This window comes from Hyla sarda, chromosome 4 (genome assembly GCF_029499605.1).
Source record: "Hyla sarda isolate aHylSar1 chromosome 4, aHylSar1.hap1, whole genome shotgun sequence".
NCBI lineage: Eukaryota > Metazoa > Chordata > Amphibia > Anura > Hylidae > Hyla > Hyla sarda.
The window spans coordinates 62,164,244-62,183,144 of NC_079192.1; the positions used below are offsets into that span (position 1 = coordinate 62,164,244).

Genomic DNA, 18,901 nt, shown 5'->3' on the forward strand with positions numbered 1-18,901 from the left:
CCCATCAAGCAAAACTCCGCCACGCTACCCCCACTGCGCCCGCACTATAATAATCGGCACCTCTGAGGCCGACAGGGGCGATCACTAAGGTCCATTAAACATCCTGACATTGCGCACGCCTCCATACATTGGGAGGAGCCAATGGGCGGGGTCAAGTGGCAACAAAATTAGCTTTCTCCTAGGGTGGCAAAAATTCTTGCACCAGGCCTGTGCCCATACTCCATTATAGTGGTTCTATCCACAAAACGTGTTGAAATATTGCGGGAGTTACCCCACATGGTCATGGGCGGGATGTCGGTAATGGACCTTTGAATTTGATGATTTCTATGACTGTAATATTAATGAAATATTTTGTAGATATATGGCTTATGAGCCAGGCATAGTATTATAGCCTATATAGCAGTGGTCTCCAACCTGCGGACCTCCAGATGTTGCAAAACTACAACTCTGGGCATGCTGGGAGTTGTGGTTTTCCAACATCTGGAGGTCCGCAGGTTGGAGACCACTGCTATATAGTATATGTGATATATGCAGTGGTATGGTCCAATCCTGGGCCTTCTTACCTGGCCCCATACTTCATGGGGGATATCTCCTGTTTTTGGGGTTAAATGTGTTTTTTGGATTGAGGATTCTTTTTATTTTATTTTATTTTTTTGTGTATTTTGTGTTTTTTTTTATTTTTTATATTTAATAAAAAAATACTATTTATATTATTGTGGTGGCATTATTGAATAGTGGTAGCAATCTGTAAGTTATGTGTATTTGAATGTTTTTTGTTATCCTTGGGTATACAGTGATCCCTCAACTTACAATGGCCTCAACATACAATAGTTTCAACACACAATGATCTTTTCTGGACCATTGTAACTTGAAACCAGACTCAACATACAATGTACAGACAGTCCAGATCTGTGAAACGTGTCAATGGCTGGAAGAACCGACCAATCAGAATGGGCATTCACTGGTAAAACACCTTTATTACTGAAGTGCATGCACTGACTGGTGTCTGGTAGTGCCCCCAACAGTACAGGGGGGTATTACATGTTCTGTACTCTTTACCTGTACCAGGCTTAGCTGCTCCTTTGGACACCATGTTACTTTTTTAGGACTGTGTACTGTACAGGACCCTGAAGAAGCTCCTGTCCTCTACATAGACCAGTGTTTCCCAAGCAGGGTGCCCCCAGCTTTTGCAAAACTGCAACTCCCAGCATGCCCGGACAGCCTTTGGCTGTCCGGGCATGCTGGGAGTTGTAGTTTTGCAAAAGCTGGAGGCTCCCTGCTTGGGAAACACTAACATAGACAGTGATTACAGCTCCCAGCAGATCTTTCTTACTTTTATATGTAAGGATTTGCTTTATCTATATTAGTTATCTACTTATTTTTCTTTAATCCTCACTTTTTCCTATTTTTGGATGACATTTTGGGGGCTTCAGAACCAATTACCAGGTTTCCATAGAGTTATGGTCTCAACATACAATGGTTTCAACATACAATGGTCGTCCTGGAACCAATTAATATTGTAACTTGAGGGATCACTGTACTATATATAGATATATATTCCAATAGAAGAGTATACTTCATGATGACTGGGCTGTATGGTGCTGTTATAATTTATAGCCCAGTTCCATCTTCTCATTAAAATATCACACAGGCCCAGAAGCAGCGATATCTTGGGGCCCAAAGTAACTTCTGGGCTGCACAAGATTTTATTGGAGATCAGTGGCGTTGGCGGTGCCCGAGCTGTCAATCATGCTGGAGTAGGAGTGGATAGAGCCCAGTGCACCACAACTACTTCAGGATACTGTACATTCCCTATGAATACTTAGGTCTCATTACTATACAGCTTTAGACATTTTTTAAAATATTTTTTAAACTCTGGAGTACATGCAGGTGGATATCAGGATACAGCAAGAAACCTTAAAGGGGTACTCCGGTGGAAAAAACGTTTTTTATTTTTATTTTTTTAAATCACCTGGTGCCAGAAAGTTAAACAGATCTGTAAATTACTTCTATTAAAAAATCTTAATCCTTCTAGTACTTATTAGCTGCTGAATACTACAGAGGAAATTCTTTTATTTGACCACAGTGCTCTCTGCTGACATCTCTGTCCATTTTAAGAACTGTCCAGAGAAGAAGAAAATCTCCATAGCAAACATATGCTGCTCTGGACAGTTCCTAAAATGGACAGAGATGTCAGCAGAGAGCACTGTGTTCCAAAAATAAATTAATTTCCTCTGTAGTATTCAGCAGCTAATAAATACTGGAAGGATTAAGATTTTTTTTTAATAGAAGTCATTTACTAATCTATTTACTTTTCTGGCACCAGTTGATTAAAAAAAAAAAAAAAAAAAAGTTTTCCACCGGAGTACCCCTTTAAGGGTACGGTCACACATACAGGATCTTGCGCAGATTTAATGCGCAAGATTTATAACTGCAGATTAGAAGTTGTGCTCAGTCATTTAGTTTACACTGAAATCTGCAGCAGAAAATCCAGCGCATCAAATCCTGCACATCAAATCCACGTACGTGTGAACGTACCCTACAGAACTCGCGTCATACCGGCTGGCCCCCAGCTGATTCCTGGGGTCGGCGTTAATAGCTGACATGCGGTGCGCTGCTTCTGGCCTCCCGTGTGGCGTCCCCTGCGTCGTTGCTATGCGCTGCACAGCGCAGCGCAATGACGAGTGACGTCACTCGTCATTGCGTCTCGCAGCGCATAGCAACGACGCAGGGGACGCCACACGGGAGGCCAGAAGCAGCGTGGACCCGACCCCGGCAACAGATAATTATACAACCGGGGATGGGGGAGGCAACGGGGCAGCGGGCCGGCAATGGGTGCCGCTGCCCCTTCTCTCCCCCTGGCTATTGGCGCCGCTGCCCCATTGCCGGCGCCGCTTCTCTCCCCCTGGCTATCGGTGCCGGTAATGGGGCAGCGGCACCGATAGTCAGGAGGAGAGAAGGGGCAGCGGCGCCGATAGCAAGGGGAGAGAAGCGGCGGCAGCAGGGCTCTAGACCCCAGGAAAGGCAGGGGGAGAGAAGCGGGCAGCAACGGCCTCTCTCCCCCTGCCTTTCCTGGGGGCTTCTGCGGGGTCAGAAACAGTGTATAGGGGTATACACATGCACAAACACGCACCCTCATTTTACCAAGGATATTTGGGTAAAAAACTTTTTTTACCCAAATATCCCTGGTAAAATGAGGGTGCATGTTATAGGCCGGTGCATGGTATACCCCGATAAATACGGTATGTGGGTTGCACAACACGCAAATTAAAAACACGTTTCTTAGAACATGTTAATGATGTCACCAATAAAGCCATAAGTAATTGATCTAGTGCACCACTTCATTTTATACATGAACATAACAGGTACATAAGTCATATTCGAGTATATGCATTGAGAAAATGCACATGAATATCAGAGGAGGTGACATCCAACGTAAACTTATGGATAGAGAAGCCTTCTGGCAATTTACCTTAAATTCCAGAATGCCCCATGGTCTCAATTTACGAAAGGAACTTTTATTCCATTATTAATATTGTAGGGAGCATTGTCATCCAACATCACTCCCCATATATATATATATATATATATATATATATATATACATACATATATATATATATATATATATATATATATATATATATATGTTATAAATATACAAATTTTTTCTGTTCCTTCAGTTTTGCACACATAAGCCATGGCACATATTCATGTAATCTTTCCTATGCTATTTATTTTACATTTTTTTGACAGGACCGCCACATATGTATATGAACCACAGTAAACACCATGCGATTTGTCCTCTGTCAATTTTTCCATATATTTATACACTCCATCCATATATTCGTTATTTTTCTTAGGCTACAAATCTTTAATTTCCATTTTATTTTATATTTTTTCTCTCTTTTTGCTGTTTTTTGTTTCCTGTGCCTGTATTTAATTCCATATATGGAACCAGGTTACTTGAAGGAACACTATGGCCCTCATTTACTAAGAGTGTTGTGTAGGTTTCTTTGTGGGTTTTAATTCCCTACAATTTATTTTCCACGGTATTTACTAAGGTTTCCCTACACTTTGCTTTTTTTTACACATGCTCTGATCTGTCGGGTTTTCCTCAGCTCATATCCACTACATTTTATGTGGAAACCTTAGTAAATATGTTGGGTTTTTGTGAAAATGTCGCAAACATGCCCCTTTTGGAGACCACGCCCCCTTTCCCCGGCGGTCACGCCCCTTTTTAAGGTTTTCTAAGCAAAATGGAGAATTAGTCAGGGATTTTTCAATTCTGGCACAAATTCTGGCACACAATCTGGCGTAGACAGAATTTCTGGCGCAATGCGACAGAATCTGGCGCACAACCCGACAAAACATGTCGGGTTTGCAATAGTAAATGAGGGCCTATGTATCTGATTTGGTTTTAACGCACTTTTGAATTGCTTGGGCATCAAGTTACTCATTTGCCCTCATTTACTCAGAAAATCGGGTTGTAAGTCTATCTTGCTTTCTTACCCGACTGCTTTTCCCCCCGGTGTTTATTATTATGTCGCATCCTGTTTGTCGCACGTGGGTTTTGTTGGTTTTGGTTTCCAACTCCTCTGAGTTGTCGGGAAAAAATCCACAACAATTTAACAAATTCGGGTTGGAAACCTTTATAAATACGTGGGAAAGCTCAGAAATGTCGGGTTACGCCCCTTTTTCGGGTTTGGGAGAATCCACATCGGGTCCGTCGGGAAAAAATGTTGCATCGTGTCGCAGACTGGCGCACGATGTCTGCGACATGGCGCAGACAAAGATGCGCCAAAAAAACCCGACAAAACAAGTCGGGTTTACAATAGTAAATGAGGGCCATTGTTTTAATTATTCTCACCTGTAAGACTACCTATTTCTACATGTTAGTTACCATTGAGCATATTTTTGACAAAGAGCGCATGTGCTCGAAACGTGTCAAAATGTGTCAGACTTGTTGAGGTGTGGAGCTTTCACATGCTGTCTTTTAAAAAGGATTTCTAATAAAGCTGCTACATTTCCCAGTGCCGGATCATCTCGTCTTCATTTTCACAAGAGTAGGGCCTTACAGGGGAATTTTTACCCCCACCGGTTACAATGAACCATACATTGTTCCCTTTCCCCCTCTAGAGGTCTTTGCATCACATCAATACTTGTTGGTATAGGTGGCACATGTTGTTTTTTGCACCTCTTTCCTTTTGTTTGATTTGATTTCCTTTTGTAGATGAAACATGAGTATATAGATAAAACATGAGTATATAGATAGAACATGAAAAGCTATACAGCTGTAGTGCAATAAATGAAAATATGAAACCTCCATGTGGCTACCTCCATGTTGGCTCTTGCACCCCACCCACCTCTATTAGGTGTATATAAGGTGCCTTGGATGTTTCAGACCTTGCATGCCTGCTGTACTGTTCACACAGAGGCATATTCATAGTGTAGGGTCCGTCCCAGAATGAGGTCACCTTACCGTGGTGGGACGGTCCACGCTATTTGGCCACCAAATTTGCAAGCTAAGTACCTCATAATTTCATATTTTCATTTATTGCACTACAGCTGTATAGCTTTTCATGTTCTATCTATATACTCATGTTTTATCTATATACTCATGTTTCATCTATATCTTTGTGCTAGCAGTGTGCTGCTGTATTCTCCTGTTGCTGTATATTTAGTCCAGCAGCCTGCACCTGTAAGCCAGGTCTTTACAATAGTTTGGAATAAATAGTGCTGGCCAACTTATTCTTTGCTTGTATTACACATACGGGGGATAGTGTTGCTCGCGAATATTCGCAATTCGAATATTATTCGCGAATATCGCATATTCGCGAATTCGCGAATTTCGCGAATATAGCGCTATATATTCGTAATTACGAATATTCTTTTTTTTTTTTTTTTTTTTTTCTTCACAGTACACATCACAGTGATCACCCCTCTCTGCTTCCAGCTTGTGTGGTGTAAAGAAGGCTGTAATACTACTGTGTGAGACTGGCGTGCGAAAATTCGCATATGCGAAAATTAGCATATGCTAATTTTCGCATATGCGAATTTCCACATATGATAATTTTCGCATACGCGTATTTTCGCATATGCGAAAATAAAACGGAAATATAACGAATATGCGAATATTCGCGAATATATCACGAATATTCGTCCATATATTCGCGAATATTCGCGAATTCGAATATGGCCTATGCCGCTCAACACTAACGGGGGAGTGGCTACCTCCATGTTGGCTCCTGCACCCCACCCACCTCTATTAGGTGTATATAAGGTGCCTTGGATGTTTCAGACCTTGCAATGCCTGCTGTACTGTTCACACAGAGGCATATTCACAGTGTAGGGTCCGTCCCAGAATGAGGTCACCTTACCGTGGTGCGACGGTCCACGCTATTTGGCCGCCAAATTTGCAAGCAAAGTACCTCATAATTTCATAGTTTCATATTTTCATTTATTGCACTACAGCTTTATAACTTTTCATGTTCTATCTATATACTCATGTTTTATCTATATACTCATGTTTCATCTATATCTTTGTGCTAGCAGTGTGCTGCTGTATTCTTCTGTTGCTGTATATTTAGCCCAGCAGCCTGCACCGGTAAGCCAGGTCTTAACAATAGTTTGGAATCAATAGTGCTGGCCAACTTATTCTTTGCTTGTATTACACATACGGGGGAGTGGCTACCTCCATGTTGGCTCTTGCACCCCACCCACCTCTATTAGGTGTATATAAGGTGCCTTGGATGTTTCAGACCTTGCAATGCCTGCTGTACTGTTCACACAGAGGCATATTCATAGTGTAGGGTCTGTCCCAGAATGAGGTCACCTTAACGTGGTGGGACGGTTCACGCTATTTGGCCGCCAAATTTGCAAGCTAAGTACCTCATAATTTCATAGTTTCATATTTTCATTTATTGCACTACAGCTGTATAGCTTTTTCATGTTCTATCTACTCATGTTTTATCTATATACTCATGTTTCATCTATATCTTTGTGCTAGCAGTGTGCTGCTGTATTCTCCTGTTGCTGTATATTTAGCCCAGCAGCCTGCACCTGTAAGCCAGGTCTTTACAATAGTTTGGAATCAATAGTGCTGGCCAACTTATTCTTTGGTTGTATATTTTATCCTAGGAATATTATAAAAGTTAAGTTTTACGTAATGTATATCCTCAAAACTTACTTGCACACACTAACACTTTTAGAAAAGAATCCATTTCCTTCTGCCTACCTGCCTCAGCTACTTTTCTGATCCTGCCACCCGCCTGATGCCATACATCTGATGCCATGTTCTCCTTTTTTCACCCACCTTCGTCACCGGGTACTGCTGTTGCCACCCCCTGCCCCACTATGTCACCAGGTCACTTTCAGGACTCCTGATGCTGCGGATGCCACCTCCGGGCTGTCTCATTCTGCCACCATATGTTCTCCTCATACTGCTTCCACCTCGAGGCTGTCTCATTCTGCAACTATATGGGCTCCTCATGCTTCCGCCACTTCTAGGCTGTGTCATTTAGCCACTATATGGTCTCCTCATGCTGCCACCAACTACAGGCTGTGACATTCAGCCACTACATGGTCTCCTCATGCTGCCGCCAACTCCAGGCTGTGTCATTCAGCCACTATATGGTCTCCTCATGCTGCCGCCAACTCCAGGCTGTGTCATTCAGCCACTACATGGTCTCCTCATGCTGCCGCCAACTCCAGGCTGTGTTATTCAGCCACTATATGGTCTCCTCATACTGATGCCACCTCCAGGCTCTGTGATTGTTCTGCTCTGCGACAGTAATTCTAATAAAGACGCCTCTAATCTGCATGTCATACTGAATAAGAGTATTATTTCACTAACCCAGCACACATCCAATGAGTGTTACAGCAAGGCAAAGTGTTCTACACCCCTATTGAGGCTCTCTGTAGGCCAGAAATAGCCATTTTTAATACAGATTCGCCGCAAATAGATTCGGACCGAAACAAATTTTTACGGAAAATTCGGCAAATCGGTCGAATCGAATTTTTCAAAAATTCACTCATCTCTAATTGTAGTAGCCGGATGTTGGTTCTGGGGGAATAGGAAAATATGACTGTCCATTAATTCACAGAATTTTAAAGACTATATGGGTTTCACATCCTACTCTTTATGAGCAGTGTTGCACATCCAGTATCTTTTTATAGACACATTTCTAGGAACACTTCCTAGTCTGTTTCTTAAAATTAAACAACTTCCAAAATACAGTAAAAACACATTATTAATTACCAGTTTTTTTTTTTTTCTATTTTAGTTACCTTAGAGTCAAAAGTGAAATGTAAAATGCACTACACACAATGGGTTGTCCATAGCAACCAATCAGATGGCTTCTTTCATTTTTCAGAGGCCTTTTCAGAAATGAAAGAAGCAATCTGATTGGTTGCTATGGACAACTGGGCAACTTTTCCTCTAGACAGGTTTTAATAAATCTCCCCCAATGTGTTCTGGTTTGTGGCATATTAAGGGTATGTTCACGTGGTGGAATTTCTGCAATTTCGCAGAAATTCTGTGTGGCAAAGCTTGCTGAACGGAATTGCGGAATTCCACTAGAATTGAGGCCGAATTTCTGTGTCCTCAGAACAAAGAATTCTTCTGAAATTAAAGCCCCATTTACTTCAATGGGATTCTGGTCTCATATTTTTGAGAAAATCGGAATTTCCCACGGTGGAATGCCCACTGCGGATATTCCGCTGTATGAATGTGGAATCCCATTGAAATCAATGGGCAGTAAATTCTTCCACAGAATTCTGCATGGAAATTCCATTGTGTGAACATACCCTGAGGGCCAGTGGTGTTTTTACACAATGTAGCATATTCTAGGTAGGGCATTTTTTTTCTGCCATTTTTCCTATAGGTTTTCTGATCATTCTGATTTATTGGCCACGGCCAATAAAAAAAAAAAAACAACAGAACAATGTAATAATGATCATATGTACGAAATGACACTGAATACAAAACTGCTACCAAGAAAACACAATAAAAAGCATGTTAAAAAAGACACTAAATTAAAAGAAGCCTTTAAGAACACCATAAAATACATATTTGAAAAAATGATGCTAAAAGTGCAATGGACAAGTCTGGATTTGGCCAATGCCAGGAGAACGTTGCCAGCCTGACAAGCTGGCACTGTGCCAGCTGTAAAGTTTGGTTTAAGAGGGATAATACTATGGGGTTATTTTATAGGTTTTGGTCTAGGCCTCTTATTTCCAGTAAAGAGAAATCTTAAATGGCCACTGTCATTTAGAAAAACTTTTGACATTGCCTAGAAACATGTAAAAAGTTTTGATCAGCGGGGGTCTAATTGTTCAGACCTCCACCGATCATGAGATTGACCTGGGAGAAGTTTGTGCTCAGTGCGTTCTCTCCCGACTCCATGTCACGTGATCGAGACAGTCTCATAATGTAAGTCTATGGAGCGTGGTTCAATCTCGTGGCACAGAGAAGGGATGGGAGCAGGCAGCAGATCGGACTTCTCCCGACATGTTCTCTGGATTGCTGGAGCTGACCCCCACCAATCAAAACTTTTGACATGCAAATTAAAATGCTGATTCGAAGAACACAAGTCATGAGGTACAATGAAAAACATATGAGAGGAGGGGATATTTATTTAGTTTTACTGTTATCGGTTGCTATGGGCAACAATGATTTTTTTCTCAATCTGCCTTTCCAAAAGTCTGCCCTATAGTGTTGAGGACTGTGAATGAGAATCACCATGGTTTTCCAGGATTGTAATACTGATATCCCTTAGATAGGCCAACTGTGCCCTGCCTGAGCCCCCCAATGGTCAGCTGATTGAAAGGGCCATGGTGCCATCCATATTAAAGTATAAAAAAAAAAAATAACTTTTGAAATGTCAGAGACATGTAAAAAACTTTTTATCATTCGGGATCTCAGAGCTGAGACCCCCCCCACTGATCAAGAGAACATGCGGGGATAAGCTCGGGGCAGTGCCCTTGGCGATCTTAGCCCCATAGACTTCTAATCGAGCAGCAGGACAAAGAGTGCTCAGAGTCAGGAAGTTGAGCGCACTGCCGCAAGCTGTTCCCCACTTGTTTTCCGGATCAGTGGGGGGCTCGGCATTGAGATTCAGACCTATAAAAACTTTTGACATGTCTCAGTGACATGTCAAAAAAATGTTTTTTAAATGACAGGTAAACTTTACAGTCCTAGAAAACCTAACCTCATCCTATGACAAAATATCAATTGTAAGTGTCCTGGCATCTGCTTGTCCATACAACCAAATTTGTCTCACCAAATTTCTTAATATCAGTGGGTGGTATACACAGTATCCGTGGCTAGGCACTTCCCATTGAAGCAGACCTGGAAAGAGAGGACAGCACATAAACCATCCAATAGCTAAACTGCATCTTCTTTTTTATGAATATAGGACTCATTTTGTGGTCAATGACATTAGCCAGTGGACACTTTACACTACTTTATGTCTCTGCAAGTACAAAAATGCCTTCTTCACCCCAAAAACAACCTACATGGTTGGAGTATTTTCCAAACATAGTTTTAGAGTATGGACTTGAGTACAAAAGGCTTCCATATGCGGAAAATACTCCATCTACATGACCAATGGCCACATAACTTAAAAAAAGTTGTAAAACTGAAAAAATTCTGCAGCCATTGGCCACCACAGGTGAATGTGTCTTTATCTGCATGAGGTAACCACAGTGTGGGGAGAGGGCCTTTATAGGTAGTTAAATATGTCTTTATACATTAAAGCACCTAACACAGTTGTAAACTATAGGTGTGGATGTACTCTGGCAGGACCAAAGGTGGGTTGTTTGCTAGTGTTCCCTGACTTCTCTGGCCAATCACAACACACCACACACTCCTCATTACTATGCCATGACATAGTGCTGTTAAAAGTGAACTGAACTGTGTTTGGGAAGGATTTTTACAGTACACTACTATAGATGGAAGGAAAAGGGATCACTGAAGGACTATATTTGTAAGATGCTATGTGGGCAGAAATGGAAGAACAGCAGCAGCAAGGAAAGGTTATAATAAGCACTGTGCTGCGGAAAGGCTAAAGTGAGAGGAGAATACACTGCAGCACTGTGGACATCTAGCAGTAGGTTCACTGTAATTTACAGCAGCTTTGTACTTTATGCAAGATAATGGCGTATGGTATACTTACCATCCTGTCTCCGCACTGTGTCCCATTTTCCACCATACCAATGGGAGCCATGACAGCTTTGCATACCAAAAAGGAGAAAGTGCTACTTAAGACTGTAGGAATGCTTGTACCACCAAAGCAAAACAGCACGCCACACTTCACATCCCTGTATAGAAGGCAGAAGTAAGCATTTCCATAGTTGTACAGATGCACAATTTGTTAACACCTCAATATCATGCCTGAAATATACACTGAATCTCTGCATTACTAATAATTAGATATTGTTTTTAAACTAAGCAAGTGGTGCTATGCTCAGCAGAACCCGAACTAACCAAAATAATTTTGTGGGATCTGTCATTCAGTACCAGTTCTGTCATGCCAGGGGTCCAATAGTGCTATGGAAATTACAGCATTTTCACACGGTTCTTATATGTACAGTGTTAATATATGGCACTAGCAATCCGATCTTCCCTAATCTACTATAATGAGAAAAACTGCTTGAAAATAGAATTTCTTCAGTTTTCACATGGGATACAGATCCACAGAATCCATACAGAACCCATATGAGACTCAAATAGAAAACATATAGAACCAACATTAAAATCATACCCTACATGTATAGAATTCATACAGAACCAATATAAAAATCATACAATACACATATGGCATTCACACAGAACAAATACCTTTCAAATGTCCTATGTGAGAATGATGGTTGTGGTCCACACACTTTCACTGGCTACATATGAACAAAATGATCATATTATAGGAATGTGTCTTGGGTAACCAGCTGAACAACTGTCCGGTCTAGTCAGGATAGATCACTTCCATATTGATAATAACCCCATTAGTAAAAAAAAAAGTATACTCACGCCTTGTCACATGCCACATAGGTCTTGTTATATTGAGTACAGTGTCCGTAAAATGTGCCTTTTGTGTTAAATGTGTAACATAAATCCTCACTGACTACAGCCCCTAAAATAAAAGTCAGGGTCAGTAATGCACACAAAGAATTCTGGAGAATGCTATTGTGGAAAGCCAGGCTAAGATGGCCTGTTTTAGTACGTGCATGGTGTGGCAATAACAACTAACAGTCATATGACTTGTAGTCCTTGCTGACTAACTAGTTTCTTGATTGCTGAATTATGTATAGGACTGATCTGGATTGGGTTGTTTAGCTTGTATGCCACAATCTTACCAACACTGATTCTACTCTCCACATAGGTATCCGGAATTAGGGCTTACTGCCAGAGTTTAGATTGAACTGATGGACCAGAGTTGCCAGAGGCTTTCCATTTCCTGCTATCCTCTTCTTTGCTAATGGGGTCCGTGGGCTCTTTTGGCTCTTCTCCCCACTGCAAACTTGCTTCTGACTTGCTGGACAACTTGGTTGGCGGGATCCTGTGAAGGGTGCTGTCATTCTGAACAGATTAGTGCTGCAACTGGATTTCTTTAGGACTGTCCTCATGTGGTGAGGTACAGGTCCACAGCAGTTGTCTAGAAGTGACCTCCATTATCCTCAACTCCTCACAACTTACTCTAGGCTGACTAACTCATTCCAGTCTAGCAGACTTGGGGTAGGCAGGGCAGCAGCCCTGATTGGCTAAAGAAAGCATGTTATCCCCTTAGCATCCTCCTGCACAAACAGATTAACCCCTTGGGGCACAACAACATGAAAGTTCATTGACAGTATATCACAAAATACTGTACAATAGATTGTACATTTAAACCTGAGTAGTGGGCCTGGAGCAGACACACTAGGTGACATCACCCTGACAGTATGACAGGTTTTTTCCACACACCGGGATATCACACTATTATCTATGAATCTATTTAATATCTATCTATCTATCATCTATCTATCTAATCTATTTGACACATGATCTTAGTTACCTGGTCCCCAGAAATGTGTGCACTGATCCCTCCGGGTAGGACACCGGCCGTTATAACAGTACCCCTGACCATCTTTGCAGGGCACTCCATTGCCTTTCTGACGGTTCCTGGGGCAGACATTAGAGGTCCCATCACATGTCGCTGGAAGATCACAGTCTTCACTGCTGCTGGGTCTGCACACAGTTCCAGTTGTCTTGATCTTTGGAGAGAAACAGACGTACATCAGTACAAGAGGTTATATACTAAGCATGACATCCTCACTATGACCCCCCCAGTATAAAGGTTTGCTAAGAGGGTCCTGTAGAACTTACATTCTCAACCAATGGTTGGTACTGGCTTAGTTCATATGTTCTGTTTTCAATATGCAGAATGTATGATTACAGTATGGGGGTAAGGGGTCTGAAATTGGCTTTCTCCCTTCTCCCCAGGGCCGGCCCTACGATGGGTCCCCATGGACCCAGACGGCACCTTCACAGGGGCGGCAAATATTTAACCCCTTTTCGACCCATGATATACCAGTACATCATGGGTCGGGTGAGGGGAATATGGCGTGGGCCCGCTGGTTGTGTCTGAGTCATAACTGGCAGATCCCCGCTGCTTTCAACAGCTGACATCTGCCTGTGATGATGGCCATCAGAGCTGACTCCGATGTCCTTAATTTAAATGGTTAAATGCTGTGATCAATAGCGATCACAGCATTTAAACATTAAATACTGGTAATCCCTGGGGTCTAAGGGACACATCTGCAGCTCCGCGATGTAAGCGCCAGCTGCAGATGGGTTGCTGGGAAAGAACGGGCACTTACCCGTCCTTCCCGATGTTCCATGGACCGATCGGCGATTGCTTAAGGCAGCCCTTAGCAATCGAGCACGGAAAACATAGATCAATATAATGTAAAAAAACAAGTATGTTTTTAAAAAAAATTTAAACCCCCGCCCCCCAAATAAAAGTTTAAATCACTCCCCTTTTCCCAATAAAACACTGTAAAAAAACAAAAACATTTGGTATCGCCACGTGCATAATTGACCAAACTATTAAAACATGGTGTTCTGATCATGCACGGTGAATGGCCCTGCATGATTTTTTCTTTTTAAAGTTTTCTATATATTTTTTTAACCTTAAAAGGAAACAAAAGTTATCCAAGTTTGGTATCATTGAAATTGTACTGACCAATAGATTAAAGATTTACCATATTGTGGACCCTGAAAATACTTTTATTTTGGGGTGGGGGGGCAGCATTTCACTCTTAGACCCAGGCAGCACAATGTCTTGGGCCGGCCATGCTTCTCCCCATAAGAATATATGCACACTTGGCAGAGCATGCATGTCTATGGGAGGTCGGGGTGCATAGCTGTGGGTCAAACAAGCATTTGTAATGTGCATGGTCAGCCTCATAGGCTATCAATATAAAATCGTTGAGGGTCTGACCACTGGGAACCCCTTGCTGATCAGTAAATGAAGGGGCCTGAGATTGCAATCCATGCACACCCATACAAGCAGACAATCTGTCATTGTGAACAATGAGGCACATATACTAATATTGTACCTAATGGAATTCATTTCCTAAGCAGCGAGCTGTATTCATCAGTATGGGACGTGTTATATTGCAAGATATTGTTGAGCTATTGAGCTGATATAGGGCTGCCTTGTCATAGGACAGAAGAATGGGAAAGCGAAGAAGTTGGACTTTCATCTTAGATCAGTGTTTCTCCAACCGGTATGCCTCCAGCTGTTGCTCAACTAAAACACCCAGCATGCCCAGACTGCCTTAGATAAACCTTGTGGGCTTGCATATCACTCCTGTAATGGGGTAGGCCAGCATTCTACTCAGCACTTGAGTAGTTATAGGCAGAACAATGTGTGTGGTGCAAATGCGATGCTCTAGGAATTATCCTAAGGAAGTGTCAGATTACAATGTATCAACAGTTTATTGTCACATATAAAATAATAAAAAAGGTATACAACAGCAATGACGCATTTCGGTAGGCTTATCTCCCTTTCTCAGATACCTTAGGTCTATAATGTCACCATGTACAATGCTTTCCATATACTTGCAATCTGAGGAAGGGAGAATAACCTCCCAAAATGTGTCATTTGTGTTGTATATATGTATATCTGTATATATGTATATATATATATATATATATATATATATATATATATACACAGGGTGGGCCATTTATATGGATACACCTTAATAAAATGGGAATGATTGGTGATATTAACTTCCTGTTTGTGGCACATTAGTATATGTGAGGGGGGAAACTGTTCAAGATGGGTGGTGACCGTGGCGGCCATTTTGAATCCAACTTTTGTTGAAGAGGGTCATGTGACACATCAAACTTATTGGGAATTTCACAAGAAAAACAATGATGTGCTTGGTTTTAACGTAACTTTATTCTTTCATTAGTTATTTACAAGTTTCTCTTTGTTTACAGCCATTGACATGTTGTCGAGGTTAACACGTGAGGAGCGGATAGAAATTGTGTTGATGTCTGGTAAACGCAGTAACTGGGTCAGGGCAGCAGATTTCAATGCAAGACACCCTACGAGACCACCCATCTCCCATGCTACAGTTAGCAAACTGCTTGCTAAGTTTTGTGAAACTGGTTCAGTGTTGGATATGCCAAAATGTGGACGCATGAAATCGGTCACTAATGAAGAAACATCAGTGGCTGTCCTAGCTTCATTCAGCAAGAGCCCACCGTGTAACACTCGCCGCATGTGACTGGAGAGTGGCATTAGTCAAACATCTCTTCGGCAGATATTAGCTACTCACAAATAGCACCCTTATAAACTCCAGCTACTGCAGCATCTCAACGAGGATGACCCAGATCGGCGCACTGAATTTGCAGAATTGGAAAAACAAAAATTGGAACAGGACCCTCAGTTTACGCAGAAGATTTTGTTCAGGGATGATTGAAGCCTGTGCTAGCATTTCTCCTGCGGTGTATATAGTAGTATATAGCAGTGTATATGGATACTGGAAGCCTGTGCTAGCATTTCTCCTGCGGTGTTGCTATCAGTGTGTGAAGAGTGGGAGAAGAGGGTTGCATTGACAATCCAACACAATGGGCAGCACATTGAACACATTTTATAAGTGGTCAGAAACTTGTAAATAACTCATGAAAGAATAAAGTTACGTTAAAACCAAGCTTATCATTGTTTTTCTTGTAAAATTCCCAATAAGTTTGATGTGTCACATGACCCTCTTCCCATTGAAAAAACAAAAGTTGGATTCAAAATGGCCGCCATGGTCACCACCCATCTTGAAAAGTTTCCCCCCTCACATATACTAATATGCCCCAAACAGGAAGTTAATATCACAAACCATTCCCATTTTATTAAGCAGTATCCATAAAAATGGCCCACCCTGTATATTTGTGATAATAAATTGTTGATACCTGAACCTTCCTAGGGATAATTCCTAGGGCAGCGCCATTCTGCTCTCCAATTTTCAACATTCTGCTTGTCATAGGACAGGGTCACCTTGGCTTGGAAAGAGATTGGGTGTCAGTAAATAAATGGGGTTCTTGCATAGTATCTACTGAAAATTTATTAATACTAGTGCAGCTTTTCTGCTTCTTTGGATTGAATCAAAAAAAAAATGGTGTAACCTGTAGCTTCTGAGCCCCAATACAAAATCTGTAACAGGGCCCCATGTCTACCATGTGCCATTATAATACTGGTGTCTTTTAAAGGGGCAGAGGTGCCATTGGGCCCTCTTAGGCATTAGGCACCCCCTATAGTTATTCCCCTGGTGTTGACCCAGACATGGGGCAAGACTAGTTAGGTACCACAGCCTGTAAGTTATACTGGATCTGGATAATTAAACATATATTACCTATGTCTATATGTGTTGCAGGGGAGTATGGCTGTAGGATAATACATATTTGTCACTTTCACAGTCCATGTTTGATCCTTATCAGAACACTATATAAAGGAGACTGTTTAATAAAGCAAATCCATACATCAATGGAAGCTAAATACTGATCCTTGTACTGTCCTCCATTATTTCATATAAGGAAACATGCTTCTATAAAGGGAAAGATCAGTGAACCATAAAACAGCACATAGGAAAATATGTCCCTTCATTCATTTCTGCTTCCCAAAGTTATTACAGGTCTTTAAAAAGAGAAATAATGTACTGACCTGGCAGCGCTCACAGCAGGCCCCTTCCGCACACATAGCATAAGCCCGCAGTTTACAGGTAGCAGCATTACAGCAAGGATTGGTGCACTCCTAGAACACAACACAAGGCTGTACGGACAACACAGAATACAATATATACAAACTGCTTTACACTATAGGGAAGGACACATATAGTGACGGGCAGGGCCGCCCTTAGGGGTGTGCGAGCTGTGCGGCTGCATAGGGCGCCATAGCAACAGGGGCGCCGGGCGGCCGACACAACTCGCACCAGGAAAATGTAATTTGTATTGCCCAACGTGCAGTTCCGGTGTGAGGTGCCGGTGTGAGGTGGTTTTTTGCGCCCCTCCTCCCCCAGCTCTCCTAACATTTCCGAAGCTAGAACTGGGGGATGGCAGAGCAAGGGAAGGGAGGAGGTTCACGCCCCCTCCCTCATCTCCCCTCCCTGAGCTCGGCTGGATGCAGATCTCTACGGCACGCCCCCTCACTGAGGACATAGATCTCCACGGCAGGTCCCAATGCTCCCAATGAGCTCTATGTGTAAAGGGGGACATACTTTAGAGGCTAAATGTCCCCCTTTAGCCCGTGCAGTATGTCCCCCTTTAGCCCGAGCAGTATGTCCCCCTTTAGCCCGTGCAGTATGTCCCCCTTTAGCCGTGCAGTATTTCCCCCTTTACACATAGAGCTCATTGGGAGCACTGCTCTATGTCCTCAGGGAGGAGAGATGAGGGAGGGGCCTGCCGTGGAGATTTACGTCCTTAGGGAGGGGAGATGAGGGAGGGGACCTGCCGTGGAGATCTATGTCCTCAGGGAGGGGGCGTGCCGTGGAGATCTGTGTCCAGCCGAGCTCAGGGAGATGAGGGAGGGGGCGGGAACTTCTCTCTCCCCTTGCTCTGCTCTCCCCCACTTCTAGCTTCGGAAATGTTCGGAGAGCTGGGGGAGGAGCGGACGCATGGATCTACAGGGGCGCAAAAAAAACACCTCACACCAGCCAACCAACCAGAGACGCGGAGGAGGGCGTGGTAAGTGAAACCTCCCTGTATAATGAAGAAAACTGTGCCCTGAAGCGGAATGTGACCATCCGCATAGGGACACAGTTGAGGGAGGGTAGTGGGAATGGAATGAGAGGGAGCAGCCTGCAAAGCAGAAAACTGTGTCCCTGTGCGGAGGGTCACATTCTGCTACAGGGCACAGTTTTCTTCATCACACCGGCATTTAGCGCTGCTTGCCCGAAGCAGCGCTGAATGTCCGAAGAAGTTGCCTGCCCGGTGTGAGGTGGTTTTTTGCGCCCCTGTAGATCCATGCGTCCGCTCCTCCCCCAGCTCTCCGAACATTTCCGAAGCTAGAACTGGGGGAGAGCAGAGCAAGGGAAGGGAGGAGGTTCACGCCCCCTCCCTCATCTCCCTGAGCTCGGCTGGACACAGATCTCCACGGCACGCCCCCTCCCTGAGGACATAGATCGCCACGGCAGGTCCCCTCCCTCATCTCCCCTCCCTGAGGACGTAAATCTCCACGGCAGGTCCCTCCCTCATCTCCCCTCCCTGAGGACATAGAGCAGTGCTCCCAATGAGCTCTATGTGTAAAGGGGGAAATACTGCACGGCTAAAGGGGGACATACTGCACGGGCTAAAGGGGGACATACTGCATGGGCTAAAGGGGGACATTTAGCCTCTACAGTATGTCCCCCTTTACACATAGAGCTC

The 18,901-nt window shown here is 43.0% G+C and overlaps 1 protein-coding gene across 1 annotated transcript in view; it reads right to left on the reverse strand.

Annotated features, from left to right (window-relative positions):
* LOC130368012 (zinc metalloproteinase-disintegrin-like crotastatin) overlaps nt 1-18,901 on the reverse strand; it is a 76,495-nt gene that overhangs the window by 31,815 nt on the left and 25,779 nt on the right. Inside the window, exons 10-14 of the mRNA XM_056571169.1 lie at nt 17,202-17,291; nt 13,050-13,248; nt 12,029-12,131; nt 11,178-11,322; nt 10,284-10,351 (exon numbers count right to left, since the gene is read on the reverse strand). Of these exons, the coding sequence (XP_056427144.1) occupies nt 10,298-10,351; nt 11,178-11,322; nt 12,029-12,131; nt 13,050-13,248; nt 17,202-17,291 (591 nt within the window). The 3' untranslated portion in view covers nt 10,284-10,297. The remainder of the gene's footprint in view (nt 1-10,283; nt 10,352-11,177; nt 11,323-12,028; nt 12,132-13,049; nt 13,249-17,201; nt 17,292-18,901) is intronic.